Below are 12,701 nucleotides of genomic sequence, written 5' to 3' on the forward strand. Positions count from 1 at the left end.
CAACACAATGGCAGTAATTCTCCTGGGAAATGGGAGACAGGAGCTTTGAATACAAGGTTGAAGGGACTCTGGAATTTTGACCTCAATATCTGGGCAAACGCACTTAACAGTGAACTACCATGTAGAAAGTTGCTGCAGCTACCTCCTTCAGCCATATTTTAAGTAGAAATTGTGACTGTGTTTTATGAGTGGGCGAGTTCTGCTACTAATACATGCCTATTAGACAACCACCTCAGAGAATGAGGGGTCAGTCTGCTTAGTTTCTGAATCACAAGGAAGCATCAGCAGAAACTAGATCACCAGTTCCATAGGCCAAAGCAGCTGGGAGTCTACCAAAGGATGTACCTAAGAAATCATTGACTACAGAGAGTTGTGTAACAAAGTGGTTACTGAGTTTGCAGTATTCACACCACAGTGACTTACGCACCCAAGTCTTCATTCAAATTCAGGAGTCGTTCAGTATTTTCTTTGTTTTATAATATATCTATTTATAAGAATTAATTCAACTGGCATTTAATTGGAAAATCCACACGTTTTTCAACCAGCTGAAGCCTTCATAGACTTTTTGAAGGACTATGAACTCAAGTTTAAAGGCTTTTTAAATGGGGAAAAGAGTTTCCTGTACAAAACATTTCTTTGCTTCCTGAGAATGAGACTTGTAAAACTGGTTTAATAATTTTTGTTCTATTTTTCCACCTTCTGGAGAGAAGAAAATACTAAGTGAAACCACTATTATGAACCCATTAGTTCATTCCAGCTGAGTTATACTTTATTTCTGCTTTCAGAAAAACAAAGAAAATCCATGTTAAGCTAGCATTTTGCAACAGCTATTTAAGTAGAAGTGCCAACATTATGTTTTTCTTTGGAAAAAAATCCCATTTTTAAAAGATACTACTACTAGGGGCATAAATGAACAACTTTATTACCAATCACAGGAGAGGGCTTGAGGACTGGAATAGGCTTGGAAACACCTAAAGAGTCCCTCTCTTTCTATATATACAGGAGTAAAGTACTAGCACATCTGCATATGGAATCAAGGAAACCATCATAATGTGGGCACAATAAACACACTTGAACAAAACTACATCCATGAAATCATAGAATCTTTGGGTTGGAAGAGACCTTTAAAGGTCATCAAATATCAATGCTCAATTGAAATGAGCCCATAGTTTTGCTTCCTTGCTGAATTCCTATACGACCTGGGTTACAGGTTGTTATAAAACACATATCAATAGCTTTTGCTTTTCAGTTTTAAAACCAGCAGTAGGGCCCCAGCTGTTCTAAGAGTTATGAAGCATCACTCCAGAGCTACCTAAGCATCCACCTCCTATTACAGAGGAGACTGACACAGTATGGTACAATCTCTTACACTAGATGGACTGAAATCACTAAAAAATAATAAATAACTAAAACCAAGTTATTAATTCTCCTTTCAAAATGCAGGTTCTACAGCACAGTACATGTCCTGCTGTAATCAAGGAACCCACAATACAATGACACAAGAAAACTCAGCAAATAATTGATGGAACCAAACCTGTCACTTGCCAGCTGAATGATGAAACGATCACTTGCCATCAGGCTACCTCCAGTTTGCTGGCTTTCCTTTGCTGGTGTTACAGGTCTCAAGACAGTCACCTATGGGGGAGGAGGGAACAGAAGGAAGCCTGCTGTCCCAAAGACTATATTTTTCTGTTCAACAAGAAGGAAGAATGTTTAAGAATCAAACTGACTAAACCTAAAACATTTAATGTCTTAGAGGGCAAAAATTAATAAAACAAAAACCTGACCACTTTTCTACATTCTGTCAAATGCCATTTTATTAGTTTACTGTCCTCTTCAATATATTTATTACCAACCATGAACTATCTAGAAGCTTCACCGAAGTCTGAAGCAACAGTTAGAGTAAGTCCAAATGGCAAGAAGACACAGCTTGTTTGCCAGCCCACAGCAGACAGAAAATATAAATTTAACCAGGGGGGTGGGGGTGGGGTGGGGCAGGAGAGACATGCGTTAATGAAATGGAGGAAAGAGAACAATCATAAGTACTCTTGGTGAAGCCCTAACACTAAGTCTTGCCGAAAAGCCACAAAGGGAACGTGGGGAAGCTGGTCTCAAAACCATTCTCCGCGTTGAGATACGAAAAAGCTTCTACATGAAAATAAGTACAATCCAAGCAGCTGAACAGAAGTAGTACTACCTTCCATCAATCCCATTCTTTCTTCCACTCCATGTTAAACCTCCTAAAGTTATGCTCTGTCCTCCCACCTCCCTGTATTCTGCATTTCCTTCCCTCCTTTTAGGTACATACTGCATAGTCTCCACTCAGAGCATGCACAGGCATACAAAGCAAGAAGGCATAAATATTGTTTATTGCTAGGCTGTATATTGTATGTTGGGGTAGGATGACAGGCCTCTTTTTGTTCCAAATCCCAATTTTATCTGGGCACAATTCCCTATTTGTGAAAAAAATGTGGTTTTAGTTATTTTCTGTGATGGCTCCCAGAGGCCTCTAAGCATGGACACTTATAAATAAAAACTTATTATTGTTTCTTATTTTGTCCCTGAGCAGGGAAACAAAAGGCAGAAGGAAACAAAATATGAAACTAAACACAAAAGCATATAAAAAAAAAAATTGTCATAAATATTTTGTCTCTAGGAAGGAAATGAAATCTCTCTTCCCTAGTTAACTAAGTTTATTTCTCCAAGCTTCTTGCTTGCAATTTTCTATTATTCAGAAGTATCAAAGAGTACTTTTAAGCTACTATCACCAAATCACACAAACATCTAGAAAATGGCCACCTTGCCTGTAAACGTACATTGGAAAAAGCAACCAATCTCTAAAACCTTGTGTCTTTGTCAAGCACACAGAAGCATAAAATCTATGTCTGCCTCTCAGGGAGAGCAAGGATTTGTATGTCCCTTCTTGGTGACATTTATTTAGGACACTTGCTATTGCTCCTGTTTCAGCCAATAGCACACGAATCACAGAACCAGAGGAGGACCAGCCTCAGTGGACACTATTTATATTTCTTTTCAGCTGAGAGATGTGGAGGTTCAATTCTTGAATTATTTCTAGTTTTTAATCAATGAGTGTCTAACGCAAAATACAAGAAAGTTCAGCGAGTAAGTGCTGGAAGCAAATTGCTTGCCAGCTGCATGATGAAACCATCACTTGCCATCAGGCTATCTCCAGTTTGCTGGCTTTCCTTCATGAGAGTTACAGGTCTCAAGACAGTCACCTATGGCGGGGAGGGAGGGGAAGGAAACCTGCTGTCCCAAGGATTATATATCTTGTCTGACAAGAAGGAAGAATACGTTTAAGAATTGTACTGACTAAATGCCAAGGTGTAAAAAGGTATTTCCCTTACTAACTACAGATTGTTGCTGGAATCAATTAAAAATGGAAAATAAGAGTACATTTTAAAAACAATGTCTCCAGCAACATAACAGACAAATAAGACATGGATAAGAGATTGCAATGCAAACCTAATGACACTTTTTTGCTCTGTTTGGCATACTAACAGGTATTTCCTCTCAGCACATATAAAAATTACATGGATAGTTATTAAGCCTGAAGTGCTTAATAAAAAAAAATTAGTTTGTAATATCTTTCTCTTTTTTTTTTTTTTGCACCACTTATCTTTTCCTTAACTTGTTGAAATTCGTAAGTTCGAGATGGCTTGTACTAGCCCTCCATCAGCCTCACAGTTTAATAGGTAAATATTTTGTGTCAGCATGAGAACAAATTAAAACACATACTGAATGGTTTCATGAGGTGAATCATCCTACTTAAACTAATCACTAATCAACAGGTATGCTTGCTATCTTATTGCTGAGAACATTAGAAAAAGCCCCAAAAGCAACATAACAAACCACAAAAAAAAAGCCCCAAAAACACACACAAACCCAAACAACTCCTTCCTTCCAATTTGCTGCACATTAAACCACAAAGAAAACATATTCCTGCTTTGCACATCCAACTAATCAGGTGTATATGTGCAAACACAAATGTAACTTTATGTTTGCTGTAAAGCATTCAACAAAGTTATCTGGCACCCATTTCCACTCTTGAGACATTAGCTTTATTTATTACCTCCCCTCCTCCTCCTCCAACAGTTGCCTGGAGTTAAACATTACATTATGCCTCATGAAATCAGGCACCTATAGCTTGAGTTAGATTCATCTAGTGATGCTGCCCATTCAAGTAAATAATTCTATTAAATTCAGCAGGCTTCATTCTACAGTAGTCTTCAGCCAAATAATGAGCACATCAATATGTGGGTACGTAAGTTGACTATGCATATTTCAGTGTAACTTAAAATTTTATACTTTAAAACATTTGTGATTTTTTTTCTCTTTGTTACCTACTCCTTCACATGCTGCTGAAGTCAATTTGGACTTTCTACTTAGGTTTCAATGATAATTTGATCATTGCCTTAAATCAAGCATTACTGAATTAAATTCCAACACATGTTCAAATAATAACACTCAATTACAAAATAAAAATCTGCTAATTGATCATGAGTTACACAACAATTTTGCAGCAAGATGTGTACTGATTGCTGAACCTATGGAGAGTCACGACAAGTTCCCAGTACCACTGACACTGAAGCAGCAGCTTCTCACATAATCATACCACTTCAGTTTAGCTCCAAGGAATGGGTCTAAATGTCTGTGAGACAGGAGACAAAAAGCAAGAGACAGAGTAGAAGGGAGAATTCACAGAAGGCTAATTTTAGAGGCCTCCAGAAAGACTTAGCAAAGCACCAAAACCAGGCTTCTGCTTTGAATCTCCCACTAGTCACCTTTTTTTCCCAAGCTGTAGAGAGCACTAAAGAGACACAAATACCCCTCTCATCGTGTTTTAACCACAGAACTTGATGCTTAAAAGCCACTGATGATACAACATTCTCATGCAGTATGAGAAAACATATCACATTATTAAAAGAAAAGTAAATTAACATACGTTTCATGGTTCCATCTTCCTCTTCATCATCATCGCTATTTATTACCATGGTCCCCAAGTCCGATTCTAACATAGTACTGTTGTGTTCAATCATTGTCTGAGCGCCTTCACTCATCGTGCTTGTGGCCCTCATGGTACCAGCGCTCTCCGAACTGGTTTTCACCATGGTGTGAGAGTCCAGCTCATCTTCATCCTATCAAGAAACATTTGTCAGAATGCAGCAGATCATTTTAAAAGAGCAAAGTTAAGTAATGATTTCGATGTTTATTCATTAGTTTTATATCTTCACATGACCTAGTTGCACTGCTAGACTTCTAGGTTTGAAACTTCAAAAGAAATTACAAAATAAAAAATGTTCCATGTAAAGGAAGAATAAAAACTTTCTTCTTTCTCACAGATGTACAGCAGGCTGGATGTGCCAGTAATGTAGCCCACACACCCACTTTGCTTCAGCAGCCAGTTTTGAGTATCTAGGTGATTTTCATGACCCATTATACCTCCTTGGGTTCCAAAATCAGTACCACATTTTATAGAAAGTGAGTTGGTTGTTTTGCAATGGACTATCACCAAGGATTTGTGCTGATCACCCCTTAACTAATTATCAAGCCCTGCATCTTATATTACACACAGCACCCAGATGACACACACCCGTTCAATTTAGGTATTAAACAATCCTCCAAAATAGTTTTGAAAGTCCACCTCAGAAACAGAAAATCAACTTGGCTTACTTCAAGTATTTAGTTCTCTTTAAAAACCTCCGTCAAAAGAGTAAGCAAAATAACTTGTTGACACTATGTAGAAAAATATCTGTAGAGCACATACTTAACCACTAAACGGGTAGGGGAGGTAATACCATTAAGAGATACAATAGCATTTTGAATCGGTGACAATTAATGGGCCAGAAATGTGAAACAGAGAATTAACAACAATACAGTTAATGAATTCTAGAATTCATATGGAATACCAATATTTGAAAACATTAATGGGAAATCCCACTCCTTTCCAAAGTCTGATTTAAATTATATGCATAACATCACATAACATTTCAGGAATAATGTGACGGATTATACACATTTCTATATGAGTAAAATCTATCACCCTAGGAAGATTAAAAAAAAGAAACAAAAAACCAAACACACACCACCACAAAAAAAAACCCAACCAATCCCCAAAGCACAAAACAAAAGAAAAAAAACCCCACCCAAGCCCCAAAACCCTACAAGGTCTGGCACTTTCTATTTCTTACTGAACTCACTCCTTTCCTTTCCTGTTATTCCCTGACACAGCAGACAATTTACTTCTAGTATAGGCATAAGTGCACAGGCCAGCTACATTGCCTGAGCGCCTGTTTCTCTAGTGGTTAGTCGAAGCAGAAACTGAAAATTGTAGTTAGTAGCAATACCAATACACCAGCTCGTGAAAATTATTCTATTACATGTCAACTAAGAGACACAAAAATAGACCTAATTTTGATTCAGAGAGTCTGGCTAACAGCATAACGTACTGAAACGAGGATGCAGATCTAAATCTGTGATTAAGATTTCAAGATTTCAAATGTCGAAAGAATCATTCTTTTCCGGATCATAATTTGTAAAAATATTGAAGTTCTTAATTTGCGTTCTTTCTGGGGTTTTTTAGTTGCATTCTAAACCACTATATTAATACCCTAACTTTAAAAAAATTATGATATTCACAAAGATACAGACGGTTTACAGCTACAGCATAGAGAATGGTGCCAGTAAATAAATGAGAGTATTTTAGTACTGCTCCTCCTGGTGGTAACTTTCATTTTCTTTATTCTCCCCCCACCCCCAACAACATTCTTTCGAACCCCAGTGGTTTTTACAAGTTATATTTTTCATTTTCGAACAAGAGTACTCGGAAAATAAAGACCAAAAGTGTCTTTTTGCATTACATTTTTAAAGTGCCGGAACAATTAAGTTACTAGTTCCAAATGCTTCTTTCAGTACTGCAATACAATGCAAAACTGACTCACAACATACTGCTATTTCTACTATTAAGCTCTACAAATGTGGCGTCTCTAACATACGGGCAGGCAAATCTCTGAGCTTAAGGCACAGTTACATTTGATTTACAGATTTGCTTGACTAATATTAATATACAGTTGCAGTGTATATGGTCCTAAGCTTACTAAAACTGAAATCAGAAATGAATCAAACATTTTCCTGCAGCTTAGAAGTTTTACTTCAGAAGTTAGTGGAAAAAAAGCAATGGCTAACAATAAGAACAAATATGAAATGGAGTCCGAAGTGACCATTTTCATATCTTCCGCTTCATTAAAAACATTGGTATTTTATTTTTTCAGTCAAATCAAGTATGTGGATTTGTTCTAAAGAACAGCATTTTATTTTCCAGATGAAGAGTTTAAAAAGCCTTTATCTTACTGTTGTCTCTCGGCAAAGAGAACAGTTATCCTCTAGTACCTAGAAGATTAAGGATCACAAAAGTCAGCCTTGGTACTAAACAGAATAGTTGTCCCAAAAAGAGAAGTACACAATAATTTTGATCAATATTGTTTTCCCTAGATCAGGAATGAGGTACTGAGAGAAAGCAACAGAAGATTTTTTTGGGGGCCTGTGCATGCCCCAAAACAATTAATTTTGTGGGTTAAGCCAGATTGCTTCCAGAACTATCATTCCAGTATTTCTCACAAATATGAGATTTAGCTAATACAGCAGTAGACTATACTGGATCTGAAAAAGTAACTTTATAAAAATATCCAGTGGATCCAAATTATGTAAGTGCACATTTACACCAGGGATGAAAGCGATTCCTTCATACAAATTCTGATTCATGCTTTACAGTTCATAAACATTGACATAGAACTTCTGATCTGTTGTTTAAAAAGGTAAACTTACTGATTAAATAAAAACAAACACAATCTCAATTTTAACCAGGAAAAAAAAAATAAGGTATTAAAGCTTAAGTGTCATGTTCTCGTACTGTTTATGAAAACAGATCCAAGAATCAAGCGATAAAAACAGCAAAGTCTGGAATTAAACTGTCTCCTGTTCTCTTGCATACAAGTAATAAGTACGGAACTTGCATTTGACAGGGGTCCAGCAGACAGCAAAAGAAAGAGCACACGAGCAAGAGCGCTAATATCTCTTGAAATGCTACAGAAAATACAATAAAAGAAATACAGAAACTCTGAACAACATTACAGCATGAAGGAAGAACAAGCAAAACACTGCCAATACCCTGCAACCTTATTGGACTAACTGCTGGGATCTCCATATTTACCAAAATAAGGTAGAAGATTAACAAAACCAGCCCTTAAAGCATGAAAACGCAATCATAGAGACTTGATTATCAGGACAGTTCAAAAAGACTTCAGCAGAAATAACAAGCAAGACTTCACAATATGCTTGTAACATAACTTCTTATGTGATTATGAGATCTTTTTTCTCAGAAAAGGTGGCCTTGCACATCATACCCAAGTACATCATGATAGAAGTGAATGAGCCGATGTGATAAAGATGATCACATGGATTTTTCGGTTGCATTTTTAACATTCATGGGAAAAAAAGGGATGAAGACTGATAAAGAAAAAAATAAACTAGACAAGCAAATATGGTAACTTGCCTTTAAAAAAACTTTTTAACTATGGTTTGTGCATGTCAAAAGGACACTAGAGGGCACCAGAGACAGCTAACTGGGCTGCAATACATTAAAGAAAGATTTACATGCTGGCAAAATTTAGTATCCTGTAAAATAATTTCATTTACTATTAACACCTCATCATCACCTTTGAAAAACGTGGCTGTAGTCACAGCTATCTTTTTGTAAAAGCACTGTAGTAGCTACATAAACACGTAATATAGTTTGGTCAAGAACAAGGATTTTGTAAAAGTTCCTAACATGTACAAAGCCCAACTGCAACCCAAGTATATGCTTAATACTGAACACACATTTAAGCTTAGACCCATCAGCAAAACAGGTAAAGACTTAACTTTCAGCACACACTCAAATCCCATCAAATTCAATAGACATATGTCATGAAACAGCGTTTAAAGCTTGTTTTCTACCTCGTTCTAATTGATATACCTAGTAATGACTTGCTGCTCACAATTACCTCCCTGTGTTTACTCTTCCTATAATCGGTTTCTGGCTCTAAATTGCTGTGGATTTTAACAATATGCTCTTTAAAAGCTGTTTCTGCCCCTTGGGTAGCTGTATTTCACTTGACAAAGTCATCTTTACATTTTTCTAACTTCAGGACACTTAAAGGACTGCAATCAAATTTAATTAGCACGCATGTCAACTGTTCTTTGGCTTCAAGGAAGAATGCCATGAAAACAGAAAGTTTTAACACTGTCATGCAAAGTTACATATATCCACACACAGATACATAGATATATACATACAAACAAGAAAGATGCAAGAAAGTAAATATAAAAACCTTCAGAAAAATACAGCCTACTGTATCAGATTGAAAATACAGACTAACTCAAATGACTCACTAGTTCCTTTAAAAGAACTATATAAGTATTGTAAAAATATAAAGGAATAATTGTAGCAATTATTTCTTAAGGTCTCAAAAGACAGATGCCAACATCTCATAATTAATATATGATTAACCAAAGAAACTTTTGTATGAATGAATAAATAAGCCTACATATAGGAATAATTGATTATTGATGGTTGGCTAAGTTGTTCATAGTTGTCAACGGCTAAGTATCTAAGAAAAGATGTCCCTGCTCATTGCATAGGGGTTGGACTAGATGACCTTAAAAGGTCCCTTTCAACCCTAAATTGATTCTATGATTCTAAAACCAAAACTGGCGTACTGAAGTAATAATTGCTTGTTTGAATATTCTAAAATAATTAAGCATTCCTCACATAATAGACATTAAAAAATAAAAGAAAACTTACAGGAAGAGATGCTTGTTAGCTCATTCCTTTAAAGATCCACAGAAATAAATATTTATATGTTTCCTGCAAGCTGCCAGGCAACAAGTTACTTTACATTCCCTTAATACAGCTGCCCACCCTCAGCATCCAATTCACATCACACTTCAAAAAATGCACAAGAGAAGAGATTGGTCATGTTTGGTAATGCCTAAACTAACATTTAAACTTTGATATTGGGATTAACCTTCTGTAGAATATACCACTTGCAATTTTTGCTTAATTAAAAAAACCTGTACAATTACCTCAGCACCTATCAAAACATGTCAGTTTGTCAGAAGGCGTTCTCATCACACAAGCAGCTCTCGTAACAGGCATAAAATCAATTCAAAGTGCACTATTTGTAATGATATTATATCTCTCTGGAAGGATACAGACATGAAGACTGTATTGAACTTGGCCATTTACTTACAGCTGTATAATTCGAAGGTTTGAACAGCAAAAAATATTTACAACTGACAATTTCCCATACTATAAAATGTTCACAGAAAGTGGTAAAAATGAAAAGTATGAATCAGTTTTAGGGATGTGAGTCTTCCTCACCTGGAGGAAAACAACCTGAGTCAATCCTGAAAATGAAGCGCATAGTTGTGAAATCTTTACATCTGATTAATTCTCCAAATCTGCCCACTCCATTCTACTTTCAGTTACGTAAGTCACTTATAACCTGAGTGCCCATTACAACACATATATGGCTTTAAGAGGGAATTAAAGATATAAAAACTTATTCAAGTGTAACTGTTCGGGTTAAAAGGAACATCATAGTTAGAACAATTTACACCTTCCTTCTTGATGGGTCCCAAAATACATACCAGTGAGTAATGAGTACAACTGCTCACGCTTTACATAGGAAATTCTTGCAGGTTTAAGACAAATAAATTCAAGCCCCAACAGGTTAACTGAAACCATTCTTTTTCAATAGTATATGGACTCAATTCACTACCTATGAGAGACCTTTAACACTGACAGACTCTACTTAACACTAACATCAATATTTGCTCTTGCTTGTAGGTGTTACTAAATATGCATTTCTCCTGGTTTGAGTCTGCATTTGCACTTTGAGGATTTCACAGTAATACCACTGGGAAAAATCCACTTCTCATTGCATGTTGCCCTATCAAAACCTGCATTATCACTTGAACTGTATGTTCATGCAGTCATGCAAGCTACACACAAGCAGTCCTGTATTTCTTCAGGGTTCTGTGGAAACTGGTACATAAGAAGGTGGAATGTGCAATGGTTATTATTTTTATACTTGAATGCTAGACTGCTGACTTCATCCACTACAGTACACCAAGCTGGCACTCATATTACCTGTTTTCCTTTCCATAAGGGAAAGAATAAACTATCAGAAGTGTGAAAAAGAATTGGTTTATTGTTCTTCTGGCAGTTCCCAAAACAAGTCCCAAATTAAATGAAAAATACAATCTTTGAGCTTATTTTTAAATTAAGCATTACTTCAAATTGAAGTGGGTGCTTTTGGGGGGTTTGTTGTTTGTTAAGGATTTTTTTACATGACAAACAAAAATGTTCCAAAGCTTTCATTTTATTCTTCTGTTTTTCGTCCTGGTTTCCTTTAATAACTTGTGGGTCCGTTGATCAATCTCTGCCTAGTATGCTTTAAAAACTAAAATCTGTGCTGTCCAGAATTTCACTTAATTCAGGCCTCAATCACACCTACATGTTGCTCAGGAGCCTTCTGGCATGCAGTACATGAGTAACACAAATTCAGGAAATACTGTGCAGAAAAACTGTCTGATTAAATAAAAAATTGTAACAGTTTGTCCTGCTGTTTCCTAGCTTGGCTGGTTTTGTGCTTTCAACTGATTAGAATCTTTAGTGAGTGCAACTGCACAAGATGCTGGTGTCATCTCTCAAATGAATCTGGAATTTCTTACAATGATGTACTGCATTGAAATTCAGTTGCAAGACATAGGAAGTCTGTATTACAATGAAACAATTATTAAAACCAGTTCAGAACAAGATTAGTTCTGCATTGTGACAACACGAAAGCTATTCATAGGTCACTACCAAACATGGACTTTTGACAAACTGTATTTGTCAGCAAGGAAATCCCTCCTCCTCAATTCACCATCAGTATTCTTCATTTCACTCACTTGTACCCTCACTTTTTCTATTAAAGCTAAGTATTTCCAAAGTTTTTTCACTTGAGGCTTACCAAGCAATACAAAATTATTAAAGATGTATATTTAGTGATTGCAAAAGTCATACTTATTACCAAATATCACATTAACAGTTTTAACAAAAGTAAAAATTTCATCCTAATAACATACCTCATCACAGATTAGTTTTAAGAATCATAAAACATATGAAAACATTAGGAATTAAAACATCTCAGCAGCATAAAAGAACATAAACAAAAATCTTTTTAAAAATAGGAACAAAAATACCTTTTTACTTAAGCTTTTTATAATGGCAAACTTTTTCAAAAGCTTAGCTATTCAATGTAAACCTTACAGCAAAAATACCTGGACATGCTCTTGTCCATTACAAGATACTTTTGCAGTAGTAAATACATGGTGGCTTACACTCTTCCTTCAATAAATCCCATGGAGCTAAACAAAAAAAAGGCACAAAACCTCTCCAGAAGTAATGAAATTCATTATCCGTGATCAGGATAAACAAAATATGAAATTATCACACCGACAAATGCCACTTCCCACTTTACCAGCAGCACCAACTAGTACTTCCCGTTCGTTTGCTCCACTTCAAGTAGCGTATCTTCTCCTTAACCTTTGCACATGGTTTTTCTCTACATTTGAAACTATGTCTAAGCAAAAAG

The 12,701-nt window shown here is 36.1% G+C and overlaps 1 protein-coding gene across 1 annotated transcript in view; it reads right to left on the bottom strand.

The window, feature by feature from the left end:
* Positions 1-12,701, bottom strand: part of STK3 (serine/threonine kinase 3) — a gene marked incomplete at its 5' end in the record, with an annotated part of 103,444 nt that overhangs the window by 49,289 nt on the left and 41,454 nt on the right. The window contains one exon of the mRNA XM_010281434.1: positions 4,967-5,159. Coding sequence (XP_010279736.1) covers positions 4,967-5,159 — 193 coding nt within the window. The remainder of the gene's footprint in view (positions 1-4,966; positions 5,160-12,701) is intronic.

Source organism: Phaethon lepturus, unplaced genomic scaffold (assembly GCF_000687285.1).
Source record: "Phaethon lepturus isolate BGI_N335 unplaced genomic scaffold, ASM68728v1 scaffold7442, whole genome shotgun sequence".
Classification (NCBI taxonomy): domain Eukaryota; kingdom Metazoa; phylum Chordata; class Aves; order Phaethontiformes; family Phaethontidae; genus Phaethon; species Phaethon lepturus.